The 23836-nt window shown below is 45.3% G+C and overlaps 1 protein-coding gene across 5 annotated transcripts in view; it reads left to right on the forward strand.

Moving 5' to 3' along the window:
- The window catches only part of CHD8 (chromodomain helicase DNA binding protein 8), a 144025-nt gene that overhangs the window by 45327 nt on the left and 74862 nt on the right, over positions 1-23836 (forward strand). For all 5 annotated transcript variants that reach the window (XM_056527805.1, XM_056527786.1, XM_056527769.1 and 2 more), the window contains exons 4-10: positions 1282-1387; positions 1682-1958; positions 6731-6845; positions 18973-19158; positions 19740-19808; positions 19901-19956; positions 20035-20236. In XM_056527805.1, the coding sequence (XP_056383780.1) occupies positions 1282-1387; positions 1682-1958; positions 6731-6845; positions 18973-19158; positions 19740-19808; positions 19901-19956; positions 20035-20236 (1011 nt within the window). The remainder of the gene's footprint in view (positions 1-1281; positions 1388-1681; positions 1959-6730; positions 6846-18972; positions 19159-19739; positions 19809-19900; positions 19957-20034; positions 20237-23836) is intronic.

Consider the following 23836-nt stretch of genomic DNA (forward strand, 5'->3'; position numbering starts at 1 on the left):
GGGGGTGCAGTTTTTATAATGGGGTCATTTGTGGGGAATTTCTAAGATGAAGGCCCTTCAAATCCACTTCAAACCTGAACTGGTCCCTGAAAAATAGTGAGTTTGAAAATTTTGTGACAAATTGGAAAATTGCTGCTGAACTTTGAAGCCCTCTGATGTCTTCCAAAAGTTAAAACTTGTCAATTTTATGATGCAAACATAAAGTAGACATATTGTATATGTGAATAAAAAATTAAAATTAATTTTTTTTTATTTGGAATATCCATTTTCCTTACAAGCAGAGAGCTTCAAAGTTAGAAAAATTAAAAATTTTCTAATTTTTCATCAAATTTTGGGATTTTTCACCAAGAAATGATGCAAGTTACCATAAAATTTACCACTATGTTAAAGTAGAATATGTCACGAAAAAACAATCTCGGAATCAGAATAACTAAAAGCATTCCAGAGTTATTAATGTTTAAAGTGACAGTGGTCAGATGTGCAAAAAATGGCCGGGTCCTAAGGTGTAAAATGGCCTGGTCCTTAAGGGGTTAAAGGGGTTATCCAGGGAAAAACTTTTTTTTATATATTAACTGGCTCCAGAAAGTTAAACAGATTTGCAAATTACTGGGAACCGCCCAGTTACCCTAAACCGCCCAGTTTAGAAGCAAATCCCCATAGCAAACCTCTTCTAAACTGGGTGGTTCCCGAGACACGGGTCATCAGAGAGCACTTAGACAGAAAAGAACAACCTTAACTTCAGAAGCTCATAAGTACTGAAAGGATTAAGATTTTTTAATAGAAGTAATTTACAAATCTGTTTAACTTTCTGGAGCCAGTTGATATATATATAAAAAAAGTTTTTCCCTGGAATACCCCTTTAAGTGTATTGTACAGCTTGTTGATGTACTTGACCGCATAATTTATGACTACTATATATTAGTGGGTGCACCAAAATAAACATTTTGGACCAAAACTGAAAATTTTGGCGGTGCATGGCCAAAACTTATAATGACTTGCCCTGCCCACTTCTTATATTTATTTTATTAATAGTTTGGGGTAAGCCATAGGCTGTGTCAGGGCATGCTGGGAGTTTGTTAGTTACTAACTAACTACAACTCCCAGCATACCTAAAACAGCTTATGGCTCTGCAGCTGATGCACTATAACTAGAAGACCAGAATCTCATTTAACCAGTGATATTACATTTCAGGTACCCAGTTGGGAAATGCATTGTATTTTATAGGCATACTATTAATGTTTGTCTTAATAAATTGCCCCCAATACTTGTGTTTTCTTCCAGGCTGGCTCCTCTCAAGGTGCTCCCCAAAGTCTGTCCGTGGTAAAGGTACTGAACTCAAATGAAGTAGCCAATCTCTCAGCTAGCCAGTCAATTGTGAAAGTTGGAGGTAAGTTATTTAAGACTAATATATTCACTGCAGATTCCTAAAATGTCGCACCTCGAGATGGTAAATTATCGTCAGGGGATAAGAGCCAGATACTTGTTTTGTAAGTGACGATAATATGTTACATTTATCAGTGTTTGTTTTGTTTGTAATTGGCGCAATTAGATTTGCTTTTGCGATATATATCGTGCAGCCCTAATGTGTGTATTTATTATTATTACCTGATCAAAGGGAGAGAATAAGGGGTATAATGTAATCTTTTTTTACGACCAAGTTTTAATATTTTACATTTTGTAGCTGGCGAATCACGCAAACTGGATAATCAAAAGAAACAGGAAAAAGCAAACCGAATAGTTGCCGAGGCCATTGCCAGGGCTCGAGCCCGAGGAGAACAAAATATTCCTCGTGTCTTAAATGAGGATGAACTTCCAAGTGTCACCACTGACGATGATGATGCAAGTCGGAAAAAACGGAAGAAAAAGAAGGGAGAACCAGGAGATGGCACTGTCAGTGACAAGTCCAAGAAATCAAAATCTTCTAGTAGCTCACGGTCTAAGAGCAAGTCGAAGCCCAGGTAACCAAATACAAAAGGTGTACTACTGTACTTGTCCAAACATGGTTTTTGAGAGGAATTCCGACTAATATTAACTTTTCCCTTCTTCAAAAGTGTAAGGTTTTCTAACTCCACAAACCAGCCGAGCGATCTCCAGAACGGCACCTCATCTCCTTAACATGCCACCCCTCTATTCATCATCTATGGAGCCACCAAAAATAGCCAAGTGAGGGACTCTGCTTTCTCTTGCAGCTCCATAGACTATAAATGGAGGGGCAGCACATACGCCAGTCCACAGCTCTATTCAAAACAAAGAAGTAGTGTCTGACCACTGAACCCTCTCCCCGCAATCTAACACTAACATAAGTAAATTTTAAAGAAGTCAAGTGTTAATTAATTTATCCCTTATCTGCAGGATAGAGGATAAATGTCTGATTGTGGGGGGGTCCGACCACTGGGACTCCCCGGTCTGGCTTGTCGCTGTTTGTACACATTTTGCACCCAGCAGGTCAGCTGGTACAAACACGCCAACTTCTTTCATCTCTATGGGAGAGGTGGAGACACAGCGTTCCTCCGCCTCTCCCATAGAGATGAATTGAGGAGGCATGTTTGTACCAGCTGACCTGCTGTGTGTGACGATTCGCACACACAGCAGCCCATCGGTCGGACCCCCCCCCCCCCCATTCAGATATTTATTCCCTGTTCTGCAGATAGGGGATACATTTCATAGCACTGGACATCTTGTTTAAGTCGTAATACCCCTTTTAGTGTTGATATGTTATTGTAAGCCATAAACCAGCTATTTGCTAAAATCAGAGAAAGCACATAGTAGTATGGTTGTGCTTAAATGTTTGCAAAGAAGTGCATATATATATATATATATATATATATATATATATATATATATGTATATGGGATGTCCCGATACAGATACTGGTATCTGTATTGGGACCGATACTGGACATTTGCACAAGTACTTGTACTGTTGAAAATGTCCCTGATACCTAATCCAATACCTGCCGGTGGGAGTCCCGCCGGCAGGTATCACGAAGGTGCAGTAAGCCACCTGTACTCTCAGCTACCGAGCTATGTAGTGTGCTCAGCAGCTGAGCGCACATCATAGCTGGGACCCGAATTAACCCTTTAGACTTCGCAATCAAAGTTGATCGCGGCATCTAAAAGTCCTGATATGTACTGCCGGTTAGCTCAGGGATGCTGATCGGGATCAACGCGGTGTAATCGGGGTCCCAATCAGATGGCCGGAGGTCCCTTACCCTGCTTTGTGCGTCCGATCATCGCTCCTTTACTGCTGCCAGCCATGTCAAGCAGTAGTAAAGGAATGCCAAAAACACTGAACACTGCTATGCTGTGGCATAGCATTTATCCATTGTGTACAATCTACAGATTGCATGTAATAGTCCCCTATGGGAAAAAAAATTGTAAAGAATAATTAATAAATGTGAATTAACCCCTTCCCAGTAAAGAATTTTAATCACCCCCCCCCCCTTTTCAAAATTTTTGAAAAATAAATAAAAATATATATATATTTTTTAATATACAAAAAGCCCTTTCTCTTATAAAAATTATTTTAAAAAAACACCCCTTTTTTCCCATTAAAGGAAAAAAAAAACTGTCACATGACACTGAAAAAAGTATCGGTAATTGGTATCGGCGAGTACTTAAGAAAAAGTATTGGTACTCGTACTCGGTCTTTTAAAAAAAAAAAAAATGGTATCGGGACATCCCTAATGTATATAAATTTTAACAGCAATAAATAAAGAGCAGTAACACATTATGGTGTATGTACTGCTATAGTACAGCCTTCGGCTGTCAGGACCTGCTGGGAGCTGTAGTTCTGCACCAGCTGCAGAGCCTTAGGTTGCAGATCACTGCTCTATAGCAGTACATACAGAAAGTGTGTGTGTTACTGACACATGTTGTTGGCTATAAAGCAGTGGTCTGCAACCTTTGTACCAAACTTCCTACAATATTGTCCTCTGTTTTTTACTTTAACACCCTCCAGCTCAACCCCACCTACCACACGTTATCACAATCATGGCAGGTGCTTTAGCCATGATCCCTTCACAGCTTAACCCCACCTGGACCCCATTCCAGCTCAGGAGGAGTGCGTCAGTCTTACCCCGACGCAAGCCCCTCTACAAGATTACTCCCCCACCAACCCAACCGTCAGTTACCTATTAACATTTTAAGGACCATATATTTTTTTTCCACCTCACTTTCTAAAAATCATAATGCTTTAAATTTTCTACCTACGGACCCATATGAGGGCTTTTTTTTTTTTGTGCCACCAGTTGTACTTTGTAAAACCATCAGTTATTTCAAAACAAAATCTACAGTGAAAAAAAAAAAAAATCTTTTGTGGGGCAAAATGGGGGGGGACAAGGCAAGGCTATCTTGTAAATTTTGGGGCTTTTCGATTCTACACAATGCACTTTTCGGTACAAATGAAACCTTATCTTTATTCTGTAGAACCATACGAATACCCTATTTATAAAGGTTTTATTTTATTTTAGTTCTTTTCAAAATTTTTTACTATTTGTCTGAAAATTTGTATGTTTAAAAATGTCCGCTTTCGACCCCTTATTTTATTTTATTTTTTATGGAAAAAGGGGGAGTGATTTAATTTTTTTTTTTTTTTTAGGAAAGGAGTTAAAGGGGTTCTCCGGTGCTTAAACATCTTATCCCCTATCCAAAGGATAGGGGATAAGATGCCTGATTGCAGGAGTCCCGCCGCTGGGGACCCCCGGGATCATGCACGCGGCACCCCGTTTATAATCAGTCCCCGGAGCGCGTTCGCTCCGGGTCTGATTACGGGCGACTACAGGGCGGGTGGTGTGTGACGTCACGCCTGCGCCGGCGTGTGACGTCACGCTCCGCCCCGCAATGCAAGCCTACGGGAGGGGGCGTGATAGCTATCACGCCCCCTCTCGTAGGCTAGCATTGCGGGGCGGAGCGTGACGTCACACGCCGCCCGCCCTGTAGTTGCCGGTAATCAGTCACGGAGCGAACACGCTCCGGGGACTGATTACAAACGGGGTGCCGCGTGCATGATCCCGGGGGTCCCCAGCGGTGGGACTCCCGTGATCAGGCATCTTATCCCCTATCCTTTGGATAGGGGATAAGATGTTTAAGCACCGGAGGACCCCTTTAAATCACATTATTATTTATTATTATTATTATTTATTATTTTTTTTAACACTATTTTTAGTCCCCCTAGGGGATTATTACATGCAATCCTTAGATTACATACACTGAACAATGCTTTGCCATAGCATAGCATTGATCAGTGTTATCGGTGATCAACTTCCTCAGCCTGCTGACTGGAGCATCGACGGACGGCGAGGAGGCAGGTAAGGGCCCTCCTGCCGTCCTCTCAGCTGTTAAGAACGCCGGGCTTTTTACCGCTGAGCTAGCCGGGATGACTTTTTTTTTTTTTCTCCCATTTTAGATCAACATTGATTGCGGCATCTAAAGGGTTAATACCTGATATCAGCCCGATCGGCGTTGTCTCACATTAGCCGCGGGTCCTGTTTGCTGATAGCAACTGGTACCCACCGGGTATGAAGCAAGCTTCATATAACAGGAGTGGGCAATAGACATAAATATATGTCCATTGTCCTTAACAAGTTAAGATGTGGAAAAATCTGAGATCCCTTGATGGCAAAAAATACAAATAAAATTATATAGTGAGATTATCTCTGGGATCATCCTTCGCTGCAGCCAAAAAAAGACAAGTTTTAAGCTCAATAAACTAGGTCCACACCAGCTTCTCCATGCAACTGACTGTCAGGTTTGCTTACACAGGTTTTGTAGGACAAAATAAAACCTAACACAAAATAAAGCCTAGGCCATCTAGCTACATAATACAGGCCCTGCCTGCCAACTGATGGGCTAATCCCCGCCAGTTAAAACACGCCACCTACAATCCCATAACACAGTTCATACTTAAACATAAAGTCCCATTCACACACTGCCGCCTATTATGTGTCCTCAGAGCCACAGCTTTTACTCACAAGATTCACAATCCTTCCCTTGGTCCGGTTAAATCCTTGAATGTGTGTCCACCACAGCCGCCTGCTGTGTGCCGTCTGGCAAAAGGACACTGTCTCCCCACTTGCATCAGTCTGCTATCTAGGAAGGAGCTCAGACCACATCAAAATTACTTGCAAAAGACTTTGCATGACCCGGATATTGCCAAGATGAATGGGCAGCAATACCACCAAGAATTTGGGGCTAAGAATTATTGTAAAATACTGCGCGTTGTCATTGGTGCTAATGGGGGTAATACACTGTATTAAGGACTAAGGGAGAGATTTATCAAAACCTGTCCAGAGGAAAAGTTGACCAGTTACCCATAGCAACCAATCAGATCGCTTCTTTTCATTTTTCAGAGGCCTTTTCAAAAATGAAAGAAGCGATCTGATTGGTTGCTATTTGCAACTCAGCAAATTCTCCTCTGGACAGGTTTTCATAAATCTCCTCCCCCTAGGGTATGCAGACTTCTGATCGTGTCACTTCTTTATTTTTTGTTTCTATGTTTTATTATATAGTTTTGCCATTCTTTTATAACCTGCAGTTGAGTATGAATCCCATATGAAATGTGTTTTGCCTTTTCATCGTGCATGATACATATATTACCAATTCTTTAAGGGTATGCAATCTTTCAAGCACAACTGTATATGGTCTGTTCTTTCATAATTACTTCACCAGCAGTAATAAGTAATCTTGAGTGTTAAGTCCTTTGACAACAATGGTCTTCATTTTGATTCCAGTACTATCACTCCCATTGTTGGAAAGAAAAGAAAACGCAATCCATCATCTGATAACTCTGATGCTGAAGGGGTGCCATCTCAAGCTTCTCCAGCTGAGGACGAAGATAGTGTTCAGGTACTCTATTTTGAATTCTAAGGGCATGTCTGTAAATGCTGTTTGTTACTTCAAACATCTTTCTATGCAAAGGAGTCTTTAAAATGTTTAAATGGGCACTGTCAGATACAAAAACTTTTGATATGTTGTAAAGCATGTATAACTAATAGGTTTTGTAATTGCTTTCATTGGAAAATTTTCAGTATTTCATACTGAAAAAGCCAGTCAAACAACTGCCCCCCTTGCCTGCTTGGACACATACTAGTCCTGCTGTGTCCATGCATCATCACCTATGTCATGGACACACTTCCTTGATTGAAAAATCCTCCCACTGTCAGCTTGTGTCCCGCTACTGTCAGTGAGGACAAGCTGGGAGTTGTAGTTTTTCTAATGCTAGGGGAGATGTGAGCAGACAGCATACTGAGGGAGGGGGCGGAGACCTGCACAGTGAGGCCACTCCCCCTCCCTTTGAGAGGAATTCAGACTAGTGAGCTAAATTAAAAGTGTAATAAAAAAAAAAAAATAGTCAATAAATAAATATTTTTTGTTGGATCTGACAGGCCCCTTCCCTCTTTGATGATTTTTCATTTTTGCACTTATGATTTTTAAAAGGTGAGGAGTAATATTAAATTTTTAGCGGCTTCCGTTTTTCTACTCAGTGCAGTTTTCGGTAAAATTGACACCATATATATTTATTCTGTTAAAGCTGGGCGGTATGACCAAAAATGTGTATCACGGTATTTTTGTAACTTATGGCGGTTCCACGGTATATAACTGTATTTCTTTCACACCTCCCCCCCCCCCAAATCATGTGACCCGCCAGCGCTGTTCTGCTCCCCCCCAATTAATTATCAGCCCAGCGGGGTACAACTCGCATATGTCACCCGCAAGCACTGCCCTCTTCTGCCCAGCCCAGCCAACGGCTGTCCGGGCATGCTGGGAGTTGTAGTTTTGCAACAGTTGGAGGTCCGCAAGTTTGAGACCACTGCTGTACGCTGTATCCCTATGCCCGGAATGCAAAAGATAAAGAAAATAAACTTTAATTTGCCTACCTCGGCCTCACGCTGTTCCTGGGGACTGGAATGTCGGACAGCAGTCAGCCTATCACCAGCCGCAGCAATGTCCCGCCCCGGCCAGTGATAGGCTGAGCCCACTGTCAAGTAAAAAGCAGGCTTATTACATGACAGTGGGCTCAGCCTATCACCTGCCGGGGCGGGACGTCGCTGCTGCCGGTGATAGGCTGAGGGCTGTGCGACGTTCCCGTCCCCAGCGTAAGGCCGACGTAGGCAAATTTAAGTTTATTTTCTTTATCTTTTGCAGCCTGGGCATAGGGATACAGCGTACAGCAGTGGTCTCAAACCTGTGGACCTCCAGCTGTTGCAAAACTACGACTCCCAGCATGCTCGGACAGCCGTTGGCTGTCCGGGCATGCTGGGAGTTGTAGTTTTGCAACATCTGGAGGTCCGCAGGTTGGAGACCACTGGCGTACAGTATAGAATTCCAGCGCCGGTGGCCTGCAACAAAGAGGAGGAGGGCAGTGCCTTCGGGTGACATGTGAGTAGTACCCCGCTGGGTTGATAATTAATTGGGGGGGAGCAGAACAGCGCTGGCGGGTAACATGATTTGGGGAGAGCAGAACAGCGCTCGCAGGTAACATGATTTGGGGGGGGGGGGGGAGCAGAACAGCGCTGGCGGGTCACATATGATTAGTTCCCCGATGTTGGGACAGCGCAGCGCTGGGCTGATCATTCATTCCCGAGGGGGAGGGGCCAAACCGGTATTGCGGTATGGGAAAAATTCATATCGTGCAGCACAAAAATTTCGGTATTCAATATGAACCGGTATACCGCCCAGCCCTATATTCTGTGGGTTCATACAGTCGCAAGGATACCCAATTTGTCTATCGGCTCCATTGGGGGACACAGACCTTGGGTATATGCTGCTGTCACTAGGAGGCTTGACACTATGGTAACAAGAAAAAGTCTGCCCCTCCCAGAAGGATATACCTGCCTACAGGCGCCTGAGCTTATCAGTTTTAGCTTGGTGTCGTAAGGAGGCAGACACGCTGGTCTGGAGCTCTCCAGACCTGGTCGCTTATTTTTATTATTTTTCAGTTTGGGCAGGTTTAGTTAGATTTTTCTCTTTTCAGGTGGGGTCTCAGGTAAATAGTGTTCACTGTTTTCCCATTTGCGAAGAAGGGGCACCCTTCTCGCTACCGGTCAGTGCCTGAGGTTGTACCTCTGGGTCCCCCTACCTTCTCTGCTCGTCTCGCTGTTTCAGCCCGGCATGATGCAGGTGACTAAAAGCTGACTGAAGACTTCATTAGGTAAGTTTCTATGGACTAAGGTGAGTATTCCTCCCTCTCTTTTTCTTTCAGGTTGCATGGATTCTAAACCTCTGTAGCCCCCTGTTTTGATGCCCACTCTTTTTTTATTCGCTCTAGGGATTGCCCTGCTCGGCCATTCTGATATAGGGGACGTTAAGTGGTGCAGGACTAATATTACACTATTACTTTTATTCACATCTTCCTCCGGCGATACGACCAGAGCTGTTCGCGCTAGCCCAGCGGGTCCCGGTCTTCTCCGGCCTCAACCTCATTACTTTGCCGGCATTAGGGGGCGCATTCATAATGGCCACGGCACACTCTGCTCACGGACCTTAGCCCCGCCCACTCTCCCAGGGGGGATTCAGGCTCTATCGGGCATTCTAATCAATGGGGGCCTGCCTGATACTAGTCCAGCCTCCTCCTGTTCATTGGTCTAGCCCTCCTTCTCCTCTCTCCCCTCCCTCCGTGTCTCTTTCTCTTTCTTTCCCTCTTTTTCTCTTTCTCTCTTTCTCTTTCTTTCTCTCTTTCTCCTCTCTCTTTCTCTCTCTTTCTCCTCTCTTTTTCTCTTTTTCTCCTCTCTTTCTATAGGTGCCCTCCTCACAGGTATCCTCGGCTCCTCGAAACCACCCATCTTCTAAGGGCCTCTCTCCTGGTCACCGCTCTAGGTCTCCAGATCTGCGTACCAGGTCAGTTTCGCCTTCCTCCAAGGCCGCCTCCACCTGCTCCCACTCTACTGGGTAATTGGAAGATGAGGCCTCCGGTTCGGCCTCTGACTCAGAGGACCGAACCGACTCGTCCGGCATGGTTGGACAGCTTGGTCTCGGCCATAAGGGACACCTTTCACCTAGAGGACCCAGGAACTTCGGAAGCAGCTCCAGAAGTTTCCTTTCACCGCTCCCGTCAATCATCTAAGGTTTTCAGCTCTTATGCTGCATTTGACTCCTTACTGGAAACTGCCCGGAAACACCCTGACAAGCGTTTTTTTAGGTACTAAGAAGGTTCAGGCACATTTTCCTTTTGCCAAGGACCTCATTGCAAAGTGGACATCTCCTCCAACAGTGGATCCACCTGTCTCCCGCCTGTCAAAAGCAACTACTCTGCCCTTGGAAGACACAGCTTCCTTTGAAGACCCTGGAAAATTCGCCTTTGAGGCATCAGGTTCTTCCTTACTACCCTGCTTTTGCTTAGGCTTGGGTGTCAAAAGCCTTTGTGTCTGGGCTTCTCACAGCAGGGCATTCTATCTGGGTCCCCTACGGAGGAATTTGTGGATTTGGCACTATTTGTGGAGACTTTGTGCTTTGCTTCTATGCAGTCGGCCCGTTGTACGGCCTTTGCCACTGGTAATGTGATGGCTCTGCGTCTTTCCATGTGGCTCAAGGCCTGGAACGCTGGTGCCGCTTTCAAGAAATCTCTAATGGAGCTTCCTTTTTACAGGTTTTTGATTGTTTGGCAAACGCCTGGATGAGATTATCTCAGAGGCGACAGGAGGTAAGAGTTCCTTATTACCTCCGAATAAGCCTCGCAATACCGACTCCTGACGGAAGTAGACCTCCTTTTGGTCCTTTCGGACTCATGGCTCCAGTATTGCGACCAGAAAGGCACTCTCACAGAACAAAAGGGCTCCTTCCTTCAAGACCCGTCCCTCCTGGACATCGGAAAACCGTTCCGGCCATTTTGTGGCCAAGGCAGACACCTGTAAACCTCCCTCTGCCTAAAGGGGTGCCCCCACCCGCAGATTTTTCTCGGGTGGGAGGGCGTTTGTCACTCTTCCGGGACGTCTGGTCTGGCCACGTGCAGGACTCCTGGGTCCGAGATGTCATTACCAACGGCTATCGGATAGTTTGTTTCCTTTCCGAATGATCGCTTTTTTCGTTTGCGCTGCCAAACCCAAGGCTCCAGAATCAAGAGTCTCCGCCTCACTCTTCAGACCTTGTCCCGTGTCGGCTGGGTGGTCAATCAGGACAAGTCCAACCTGACTCCCACCCAGTCTCTCATCTTCCCGGGACTCCAATTCGACACGGAGTCCGCCAGGGTTCAGCTCCCACCGGACAATTGGCTGGCTCTTTTATCAGGAGATCAGATTCTCCGGAACCCTATTCCAGTTTCCATTCAATTCTGCATGGAGGTCCTTGGCCGGATGGTGGCGGCCATGGAAGCCGTTCCCTTTGCCCAGTTTCGTTATCGATCTCTTCAACTTTCTCTCCTGTTCCAGTGGGACAAATCTCCGTTATCCCTCGATCGCAGGATCATTCTTCCTCCTAGGTCTCGCCAGTCCCTTCTGTGGTGGCTTTGATCCCCTCTTCTTTGTCAAGGGCGTTCCTTTCTGCCCCTCAATTGGCAAGTCATCATGACTGATGCCAGTCTCAGCAGTTGGGGAGGAGTCTTTAGGGACCGGACAGTCCAGGGCCTTTGGACCCCCGAGAAGCCCTTCTCCCCATCAACATCTTGGAACTAAGGACAATCTATCTTTGCCTACGCCATTGGGAGCACCTTCTTCGGGACCGTCCTGTTCGTGTTCAGTCTGACAACTCCACAACTGTGGCGTATATCAATCGTCAGGGCGGCACACGCAGTACAGCAGCGATGGCCGAGGTCTCCAAGATTCTTCTCTGGGCGGAACTCCGAGTTCCATCCATCTCAGCGATTCACATACCGGGAGTGCACAATTGGGAGGCGGACTTTCTCAGCTGATTCTCAGCTGACCCCCGCGAGTGGTCTTTTCACCCAGAAGGGGGTGTAACTGTAGGGGGTATATGTAGTGTTTTATTTCGTGTAGTGTAGTGTTTTTAGTGTACATTCACACAGGCTGAGGTTTACAGCAAGTTTCCTGCTGGGAGTTTGAGCTTCAGCGGAAAATTTGCTGCATCTTAAACTTGCAGCGAGAAACTCACTGTAAACCCCCGCCTGTGTAAATGTACCCTGTACATTCCTAAGTGGGGTGGGGGGCAAACCTCCAGCATTTGCAAAACTACAACTCCCAGCATGCCCTTTGGCTGTCGTGCATGCTGGGGGTTATAGTTATGCAACAGCTGGAGGCACACTGGTTGCAACCAGTTACTTAACTCAGTGTTTCGCAACCGGTGTGCCTCCAGCTGTTGCAAAACTACAACTTCCAGCATGTTCGGTCTATCAGTGCATGCTGGGAGTTGTAGTTTGCAACAGCTGGAGGGACACTGGTTGTGAAACACTGATTTTAGGTAACAAACCTTGTTTTGCAACCAGTGGGCCTTAAGCTTTGGCAAAAAGCTACAACTCTCAGCATGCAGTGACAGCCGAAGGCCATGCTGGGACTTGTAGTTATGCAACAGCCAGAGGCATACTACTAACACTCCCAGCATGCCCATTGTTTGCCTGTGCATGCTGGGAGTTGTAGTTATGCAACAACTGGAGGCACACTGGTTGCAAAAAACTGAGTTTACTTAACTCAATGTTTCGCAACCAATGTGCCTCCAGCTGTTGCAAACTACAACTCCCAGCATGCACTGATAGACCGTACATGCTGGGAGTTGTAGTTTTATCGGTGCATGCTGGGAGTTGTAGTTATGCAACAGCTGGAGGCACACTACTGCAACTCCCATCATGCCCTTTGGCTGTCCATGCATGCTGGTGGTTGTAGTTATGCAACAGCTGGAGGCACAAAAATGTGCCTCCAGCTGTTGCATAACTACAACCCCCAGCATGCACAAACTACCAAAGGGTATGCTGGGAATTTAGTTGTGCCTTTTGCTGTTGCATAACAACAACTCCTAGCATGCCCTTGTGTGCATGCTGGGAGTTGTTGCTTAGAAACCGCAGGAGGCCAGCCTTACCACCTGCTGCTGCGCAGTGAAGATCCACCTGCCACCTCTGCTGCTGGGGCTCCGATGCCGGGGATCGGGGGCCCCTGCCTCAGGTGAGGGCTCCCGGCACCCGCTCTCGCCCTCCGGAACAGGGGTGGAGCGGGTGCCCCACAGCAGGCGTCTTGTTACCGGCCGACGGAGCAGGACGATCGTGAGGTGGCACCAGTGCCACCTCACTCCTGCTGCTAAAGGATGATAGGTGCCGTCTCGGACGGCACCTATCATCCTTTTTTTCCGGGTCACCGGGACCCGATTGACCCGGAATTTCCGCAAATCTCTGATCTGACTTGATCGGGGATTTGCGGCGATCGCAGACAGACTCAGGACCCCCCAGGCATTGTCACGGGATGCCTGCTGAATAATTTCAGCAGGCATCCTGGTCCGGTCCCCGCCCGGTGAGTGGCGGGGACCGGAAATACTCAGGGCGTACGGGTATGCACGGAGTCCCTAAGGATCAAGGACGCAGGGCGTATGCATATGCCCTGCGTCCCCAAGAGGTTGAGTTTATATTTTAGACAGTATCTGATAAAAATGTTTGCTTTCTGTAAGAAAAGGTATACTAGAATTGCTTGTACAGCTGACATTTCACCTAAGATTGTCAATGGCGTGCACAAAAGTGTGTGTGTTTGAATTTTAAAGAGAATGTGTACTACCCTCTAAATAAAGATTTTATGTTTAAATATTTTTTTTTTTTTTTTTTGTGATGTTTCTAATTTCCCATATCCAATCTATATTTTAAAATAATCCTGAAATCTTGCAGTTTCTATTCTGGCCACTGGGCCTTAAAGGGGTTATCCAGGAAAAAACTTTTTTTTATATATCAACTGGCTCCAGAAAGTTAAATGGATTTGTAAATTATTTGTATTAAAAAATCTTAATCCTTTCAGTACTTATGAGCTTCTGAAGTGGAGTTGTTCTTTTCTGTCTAAGTGCTCTCTGATGACCCGTGTCTCGGGAACCGCCCAGTTTAGAAGAGGTTTGCTATGGGGATTTTCTTCTAAACTGGGCGGTTCCCGAGACATGTGTCATCAGAGAGCACTTGGACAGAAAAGAACAACTCAACTTAAGAAGCTCATAAGTACTGAAAGGATTATGATTTTTTTAATAGAAGTAATTTACAAATCTGTTTAACTTTCTGGAGCCAGTTGATATATAAAAAAAAAGTATTTTCCTGGATAACCCCTTAAACTGCTAAAACTTCCTGTTCTGCACAGATCACTTTCCAGTAGGGCCTTCCTTATCAACACAGACAAGGTAACAGTGAAAGGTGACAATAGTGTATAGATGACTGAGGTACACACAATAGTTGTTCTCACAAATTTGCCTCCCCTTCCCTCTAGAATGACCTTTGCAAAGGTCATCAAGCATACCCAGACACCTTTCCCATTCATGTAAATTGGGACAGGTTCAGTCTATTTTGCCTATGTCCATGGGTCCTACTGTTAAAAATGGTTTGGCAAGATGGCTGCCCCAATATTAATGTACAACATTTAAAAAAAAGAAAAAAAATTATCAGTTAAAAAGCACTATAATGGGAATGAAAAAATCTAGGCAATAGAATCCCTTTAAAGTGGAACTTTCTTCAGGGCAAGTTCCTATTAGCTGTTATATGACATGTTGAGAATTGTATGTTGCAGACTTGTGAATTGCTGGGAATGCTCTTTGTAAAAAGAACTTTCAGTCCATCGTTCTGTTAGTATCCAATTTTACATAGTATGCTTGGAGTAGATTAGAAATTAGATACTCTAAAATAAAGAATAAAAGTCTCTTTTAAAGAGAACCTGTCTTGGGCTGGGTTCACACCACGTTTTTCAAATACGGTAACCGTATACGGTTTTCCGCAAAAAAACGTATACGAAACCGCATGCATAGAGAATGCATTGTAAACCGTATTCCAAATGTTGTGTACGGTTGCATCCGTTTTGCCTCTGATACGGTTTTGCCGATTTTTCAACCGTAGGCAAAAACGCTGTCGACCACGTTTTTGCTTCCGGTTGGAAAACCGTATGTGAACCGTATGCGTTTTTTTTTAACATTGTTGTCTATGAGAACCGTACACAGAATTTCAGAATACGGTTGCACACGGTTTTTCTAATCTGTTTTTGGAGTTGACACATGCGCAGATTGGAATTTCAATAGAACAATAGTAACTTTATTAAATTGCTGGAAAACTAATTCAAACAAAATAGCAAAACCGTTGGCAAAAACTGATGCAAACTGATAGAACCGTATGGGGAAAAACCGTATACGTTTTAATTTGGAGTCATACGGTTGTATACGGTTACATACAATTTTTGCCATACATTTTTTAGCGGAAAACCGTATACGGTAACCGTATTTGAAAAACGTGGTGTGAACCCAGCCTTATACTGCCCAAACTCCAGGCAGCATGAAAGAGGTGCAAGAAGTGGGGTCCTGAAACACTTGTATTTACTCTGAAACTCTTGGACGTTTTGGAGAAATTATTTTAAAAAAGTAAAAAAGTCTGGGAGCTGCTCTGACCTAAGCAATGCATACATCTATAGGGAGTAATGAACAGAAGAACCCAAAATGACACACCCCTTGCATGTATCTCATAATGTATTGTTGGTGTCTATCATGATCCTATCAATAAACCAGTAGTAGAAACTCCTATACATTACATACCATAAAAAGTAAAAATTAAATTTTGGATACCACTTCATTTAGTAGCAATATCTTTATTAACACCAATATATTACATGTTAAAAACAACTCAACATGTGGAAGAGATGAACATAAGCACAGTGCCTGGACTGCTGCAGAGCTACAATATTAACTGTGTATTGGCTAGGCAGATACAATAACCATTGTAGAATATCTCTTGAACACAAATGAATGTCTCATGCACCTTAGACCACAATATAAAAACAATAATGAACCCCCTCTGTATACCAGGTGTAGAGTAAAGTAATAAATGACAGGCGGAAGGACCACATATAACCAGGATCTGTTGTCCACACTATCCAGTGCTACTAAGTAATGAGTCCTGCTTCTTCCTGACCACCATACATGTGCAAAGATGCAATAGTAAACATGGGATTAATCAAGGTGCTAATAATATCCACACTGGAAAAGTGCCTTAGTGCTTACCCATTGTAGTCAGCATACCACTGCGCCCCAACGCTGTTTCGTGCCTCACTTTTTCAAGGGCTGCCATCTACTCCTTATAACTAATGTGATCTTTGTATATTTTGTATCCCGGAAGTGCCCATTCACGTGATCGCGCTCTTACTGGCGCAGACGCCTCATCCAGTTCCGCTTTGCACTGCCCCACATCAGTCACCCATCTTGGAGAGCGCAAGCCTGGGCTGACATATCGGGCATGCGCCTTTCGAGGTGAGAGACGGCCGGAGCAGGCTTGCTAGAACAGGGATGCTGCGCATGCGCAATGAGCACTATCACGGACGTGGCTGTAATCATGACTACTATGATGGAGAAAGTCTCACACAGCAGAACCCAAACTCTTACACATAACAGGATGGACATAGATGAACAGTCTGTGCCATAAATTTATTAAAAAGAAATATAAAAAATACTGTGAATACACTGTATAATGTGTACATTAATAATAATACCTGAAACATGTACAAATATTCGTGAACCCAACAAATATCACGCTAGTGGAATCCCCCCCCCCCCCCCAACCCACATAATTGATGGTGATGTTAGAATTGATTAGTTTGTTATACCTCAAACCATGATCTAAAACTTAAGACATACCCTTTTAATATTATGTAATAGTGCTCCAGAATACTGGTATTTCCCCATAAATTTGTGACCTGAATGTTAACAAATGTACCACTGCAAATAAAAGACATCCTTATAGTGATCATAACACACAATTGCTAAAAAAAATGGTGTGCCATCATGATATCTTGAAATGTATTCTTGAATGGGTCGCTCCGGTTCTTTTCCCCACCATGAACACTTTCTTGCCAAACTCTATCTAGTTGGATTCTATCTTACATAAAGTCAATCTAATATACAAGGAATAAAACAAAAAAGCATTAAAATCACTGAATATATTTGCAAAAATGCTCCGAATGACAACTGTACATTTAAACCTCTAGGAGCCATGTTGCCCAGTTGCACTCTTTCTGAGCCAACAGTTTTTGTAATCCCCCCCCCTCTGGCCCATAAACTGATCTTATATATGTCCCTTACCTGGAGACCCGAGGGGTAACAATTATGCTCAGTTTTGAAGTGTCTTGGTAGCATCTTTAACCATATGCTGTCATCTAGGGCTGGGCGGTATGGCCAAATATGTGTATCGCGCTGACACACTCTATTCTGTGCGGTATCCCTATGCTGTATCCCTATGCCCGGGCTGCAAAAGGTAAACAAAATAAACTAACGCATGTTCCGACGTCTTACACTGGGGACGTGAACGTCGGCAGCCATCAGCCTATCACCGGCCGCAGCGATGTACCGCTCCGGCCGGTGATAGGCTGACGGCTGTCCGACGTTCCATTCCCTGGGAAGCAAGTCCCGACCGACGGGGAAGGTGAGTTAAAGTTTATTTTGTTTACCTTTTGCAGCCCGGGCATAGGGATACAGTATAGTGCAGGGGGTTTGCAATCTGCGGACCTCCAGATGTTGCAAAACTACAACTCCCAGCATGCCCACTGGTATAGAGTGTCAGCGCCGGTGGCCGCAACAAATAGGAGGACCACCAGGAGGGCAGCGCTTGAGGGTGACATATGTGAGTAGTAGCGCTGGACTGATAATTAATTTGGGGGGGGGGGGGGGGGGGGGCAGAACAGCGCTCGCGGGTCACATATGATTAGTTCCCCGATGTGGGGACAGCGCTGCGCTGGGCTGATAATTCATTCATTCATTCCCGAGGGGGAGGGGTCAAACCGGTATTGCGGTATGGGTTAAAATTCATATCATGCAGCACAAAAATTTCGGTATTCGGTATGAACCGGTATACCGCCCAGCCCTACTGTCATCCATATTTCTAGCCGCCTGTATATCTCGTATATGCTCGCTAATATGTATCTTCAATTGCCTTGCAGTCAGGCCTATATATATTTTAGAGCATCCGTACGTAGCATCATAAATGACATTTTGTTAGCTACACGAGATGTATTGGCGGATGGAAAATTCTCTTGTTCCATCTGCTGATTTAAACATCTTGTCTCTCATCACATTAGTACATGCTATACAATCTCCACATGGGTAACACCCCACACGGGGATTTGTTGCCCCAAAAAATTGGGGGGCCCTAGTGATGTAATGACTTCATAAGTTTGTCTTTCAAGTTTGGTAGGAGAGGGAGAAAAAAGCAGAGATGGTGCTATATAGTGCAGTTAATCCCAATTTTTGAGGTTGGACAGTTGTCCCAAAATCCGAAAATTGCTCACCTATGGGTGTTGTGCAGGCAGGTACAACACTGGATTTCGGCTAGAAGGCGCACACCCGAGAGTAGTGAACAATAGACTTTATTAAGTTATACAACTTGCAGTGCTAATGGAACGTCTGCTATTGGTCACTACTCTCGGGTGTGCGCCTTCTAGCCGAAATAGGATTTTTCTTTCGGAATACTGCGGTAGCCTCGCCAGGTTATCCCAGAACCAGCTGTTTCCTCCTGTCTTTCAAGTTTGACCCTCTTCTGGCAGTGAACGATGCCCTATCCTTAGCTGGATCCCAGCAGCTTTTTTTTTAAACCGAAGATTCTCCAGCATTAAACAGGTGACAGGTTTCCTTTAAAGGAACCTGTCATCCTTTTCATAATGTCTACACCTCAAGTCATCCAGGCAATTCCTTGATTCATTTTATCTTTCTCTATACCTAAAGAGGGAAAGATCTATCAATCTTGGCTGGTGGTACAGGGAGAAGCCACAAGGGAACTCAGTGATGACACATTTCAGTGGGAAGTCAGTGATGACCCTTTTATAGAATAAACCTTTACTGAAAATAGTTTTACATTTTTTTTTTTACATTTTTTTTTGCTTCTTAGAAAAGACGATCAAACCGCCAGGTGAAACGTAAAAAGTACACTGAAGATTTGGACATAAAAATTACGGATGACGAAGATGATGAGGAAGTTGATGTGACTGGTCCTGTCAAGAGTGAGCCTGTCCTTCTGCCTGGACCCATCCCACTGCCTGACAATGAATTAGCTCCTTCCCTGCAGTTCTTTGTTGTGAGTTGATGTCTTAGCAAATAAGAACAACATTTGCATAAATTAATTGTGCTCATAGACCAGTGTTCTCCAACCAGAGGGCCTCCATCTGTTGGAGAACTACGACTCCTAGCATGCTCGGACAGCCTTTGGCCGTCCGGGCATGCTGGGAGTTGTAGTTTTGCAACAGCTGGAGGCACACTGGTTGTAAAACACTGTCCTAGACACACATTTGCTTCCACAAAATGAACACCAAAGCAATATATGCATATTTAAGGAAAAGGGGGAAATGGGTCCTACAGGGTGTATGCCTGGCTTTATCACTGCAGGCAATATCAGATCTTTGGGGGGGACACAAAGACCCCTGTTATCAACTGATTGAAGGATAATAGGCTAAGGCTTCTCTTGTGCTTTCACAAGTGCAGCAGTATTTGAATAATCCCGTGGGCGCTAGGAGCGCTTTGAAATGTGCCGTCTCTTAGACTGCAATGCATTTCCAAGCGAAATCCACTTAAAGAATTGGCAAGTAAGTGTACTTGTTTGAAACAACTAATTTAATGTATCTTGCCCTCATTTTTCAACTACATGTTTTTTTTAATTAGGAAAACCCAAGCGAAGAAGATGCAGCAATTGTAGACAAGATCCTGTCTATGAGAGTGGTGAAAAAAGAGGTGTGACGAAGTTATTAGTAATGGTTGGATTTGGTGTATGTTTTTATCTTTTCCCCATTATCTAATTTCGCTCTATGTTTCTCCCTCTTCAGCTTTCTACAGGAGGTTACATTGATGCAGAAGAATTTTTTGTCAAGTATAAAAATTAGTGAGTGTGCCTATAATTGTGTTGTAATATCAGGCCTCTTACTACTTTTGGTTATAAATATTGATTCTTTCTTTACAGTTCTTACCTGCACTGTGAATGGGCAACAATTCAACAGCTGGAGAGAGACAAACGCATCCACCAGAAGCTCAAACGTTTTAAAACTAAAATGGCTCAGATGCGCCATTTCATGCCAGAGGATGAAGAGCCCTTTAATCCAGACTATGTTGAGGTTGACAGAATTCTCGATGAATCCCATAGTATTGATAAAGACAATGGAGAGGTATGAAATCAATGGTCTGAATAATTACTTAAAAGGAACTTGTCACACCAACAGTTAAGATTGCTACACAGCTACAGTGAAAGGTTCCCACTGTTTTACCACCAGAGATGGCCAATGCTTGACAGGGTTGCTCCCTGAAACATCCTTCTCCAATAAAAAGCTGTACTCTAAATAGCTTTTTTGTTTTTATAGACCACAGATGTATATGACTAGTATGCTAGATTTTTGGTTGTATTGTTCTATTTTTTAATTTAGAGCTATTAACCCTTCTCCTCCTCCATGACATATAGTTATGTCATAGGCGGGAATACATATACTCAACACAAGGTCAACGTTAAAGGGAACCAATCATCAGATTTTACCCTATATAACGCTTGGCCCCAGGGATGGTGAGGATATTAGGTTATAAACTAGTCACCGCCGCGCCCGTAAGTAGTCTCCTGGGCGGGGAGCTCTACTCACTTACTTCTGTTCTTCGGCTGGCAGCAACGCCCCCTCCGCTTGATTGATGGGCCGTGTCATCGCTATGCTCACTGAACATACCGAGCAGAGCGATGACGCGGCCCGTCGATCAAGCGGAGGGGGCGTCGCTGTTGGCTGAAGAACGGAAGTAGATGAATGGAGCTCCATGCCCGGGAGACTACTTACGGATGCGGCGGTAACTAGTTTATAAGTTCATATCCTCACCATCCCTGGGGGCAGGAGCATCCCCCGGGAATGGTGAGGATAAAGATTTTGCCAAGCGTGTTATAGGGTAAAATCTGATGATTGGTTCCCTTTAACCGTCTGAAGCGAACACATTAGATGCTCTCACTTCATAAACCGAGAAATGGTGGCTATAAGCAGCCAGGACTTCACTCTAATGTCGGGCAGTGATGATTGTGCTGATGGCCAGCATTAACACTGTAGATCTCGCAAATCCAGGAACTTTTCATGCAGTCACAATCTCAGAAGTCTTTCATCAATCTGCTAGAAAGAAAATTTGTCTGATTTAGCCCACAACAACTAATCGCAGCTAAGCTTTCATATCATTACGAGCTCTGGTTTCTTAACTCTCCTTTCTTTCTGGATCGACTTATTGGGGGACACAGAGACCATGGGTATTATGCTGCTGCCACTTGGAGGCTAACACTAGGCAAAAAAAGAAGTTGGCTCCTCCCAGCAGGATATACCCGCCCACAGGCACAGAGCTAATCAGTTTTAGGTTAGTGTCAGTAGGAGGCAAACACAGGTCTGGAGCTGTTTATTTTCTAGCTAGGGATGTCTAGTTAGCGTTTTTTCCTTTGTTATTTTTCTAGGTTGGGCGACAAGATCATGGTGCTACCTGATCGCCCACATGCGACAAAGGGGCACGGTGCATAAGAGTATGGACAGTCAACCCCTTCTCGCCAACAGTCAGCACCTGGCGGTAGCACCCTGCGTCCAGGTCCCCCACTTGCCCCTGCCCACCTCGCTATGGCAGCCTGGCGCGATGCAGCGCGGCCTTCAACTGACTGCTAGGTGAATATGAGAAGATAGAGTCCGCGGGTTAGTATGAACTTCATCCCTTCCCCCCTTCTCTCTCCCTTGTGCTCTTCCCAGGGGTCCCCCTTCTTCCAGCTCCTTAGCCGCCATTACACATGGCTGTGCTGGTACCCTCATGGCCTCCGGTGCCACTTGGAGGACTGTGAATCCCCCAACCCCCCCCTCGGAAATATCCCCTTCCCTCACTTGTTAGACAGTGCAGCAATAGGGACCCTCTGCGGCATGCATTCAGTCCCCGGGCTTAATGGTCTCAGCAGCAGCGCTGGGGAGGTGTTGTTTCCAGGCACCTTCTTTTTCCAGGCAGCCAGCGCCCCGATCATGCAGCCATCATGCAGTCCGCGCGAGCAGGCCACTGGCACCCGGCTTCATCTTCTACTGTAGGCCACCTGCTGGGACCGCGCGATCTGAAGGAGGATGGGAAAAAAAGAACAAAAAAAAGAGGCCTCTCTCGGGCTCTCTGCACCCTCCAGTGGCTTAATGGCTGCATTGCCTTGAGTACCGTTCTCTCTCTTTGAGAGTATTAGGGTCCCCTCTAGTGGCCAAAGTAGTTATTACAGCTACTTTTTTTTTTTTTTTTTTCTATGGCTCTTCCAGCAATGGGGTCCTGGGTTCAGATCCCACCATGGACAACATCTACTAGGATGTCGTGGTCCACTCCAACACCGTTTGCCGCAACAACTGCCGTTTGCCGCAGCTGCTATTCCACTGTGTGTGAGAGTTGACCGCTGTACAATGGACCTTCTACACGATCCATAGCGGGGTCATCCGCCACAGCTGCTGTTCCGGTACTCCACTGTGAGAGTTGATCGCTGTACAAAGGACCCTCTACACCATCCATAGAGGTTGCGAAATCTGCCACACCCGCAGTTGCAGCTTCGGTACCCTGCTATATGTTAGAGTGGACTGTTATTAAACTCTCTGCAATGCCCTTGGAGGACATGATGTCTGCCGCATCCACTGCTGCAGTCCTGGTGGGCACGACATGTGGGTGTTGTCGGTTGAGTGTCCCTCCATGCACCCAGGTTCCCCAGCGTCCAGGGGAGCATGCTTCCAACCTGCGCTAATGGTGAGAGCCAACCTAACTTTGTGTCCCTGCAGGTGCAATGGCCCTTCTATGGCAGGAGCGTCCGCTTACATGGGTGATGTCCCATTGGTTTAAAATAGGATCGGTTTCTAGTATGAGGGATCCAGCGCGAGACCCTGCGTATTCCTCCACCGCTCTATGGTAATGGCATCTGCCTTTTTTACCCCTTGGTGGGGGGATATCATTTGCCTTTCAGTGCCAGTGGTTTGTGTGTTTGCAATGTTTCTGCCATTGCTGAGGGACATGCATGTTAAGGTTTAGTTCCAACTCTGGCTCATCCAGGGTTTACATTCCCCACCCTGTGGGAGTCTCTTTAGTGGGCTATGTAGGCCTTATTTTCTGGCTACTTTATCCGTCTCATCCGTCTAATTTTTCCTTCAATGGAAAGGGTGTCTTAGTGGTCCAGCTATGCACTACTATTGCCTGCTATGGCATGCCTATCGTTGCTCATACCGTCTTGGCTCTCCCCCCTGGAGTTGGGGCGGAGTTTCTTCGGTTTGCGCATTTTCATGGGCAGTCTCTCCTCTTCCAGACGGAGTGCTGTCAGTCTTCTATACTTCCTCCTGTGGCTGGTTCAGCCATCTCGTTGAACCCTTCCGCTACCGGCTTGGGGGTAGTTTAGTGGAGGTCTCCTATTGGTGTTCAGCCATCGTGCCTTCTCTTCTTCTAAGGGGTTGTGTGGCCCTTGTACGGTTCCTGTTTTTGCTTTTGCAGCCGATGTCCCTCGATCTCCCAGTATCAGAGGTTTCTTTATTTTGCTCCTGCCCCCTTTTTTTGGGGAGTTCTGCTGGATTTGGTGCAACTGTTACCGTCCGGCGGTTGCCGTCCTTGCTTTCGCGTTGACCCTCTTTGGGTAACTTGTTGGTCCTGCTGGGGGCAGTTCCTGTTTTCTCCCCTCTTCCTTTTGGTGGGGTTCTGACTGTTCTTGCCAGGTCCATACCCTGGCTTCTCCAGCCCCTCGTGCTGTCCCCTCTCTCTTTCTGTCAGGGAAT

Source organism: Hyla sarda, chromosome 1 (assembly GCF_029499605.1).
Source record: "Hyla sarda isolate aHylSar1 chromosome 1, aHylSar1.hap1, whole genome shotgun sequence".
Classification (NCBI taxonomy): domain Eukaryota; kingdom Metazoa; phylum Chordata; class Amphibia; order Anura; family Hylidae; genus Hyla; species Hyla sarda.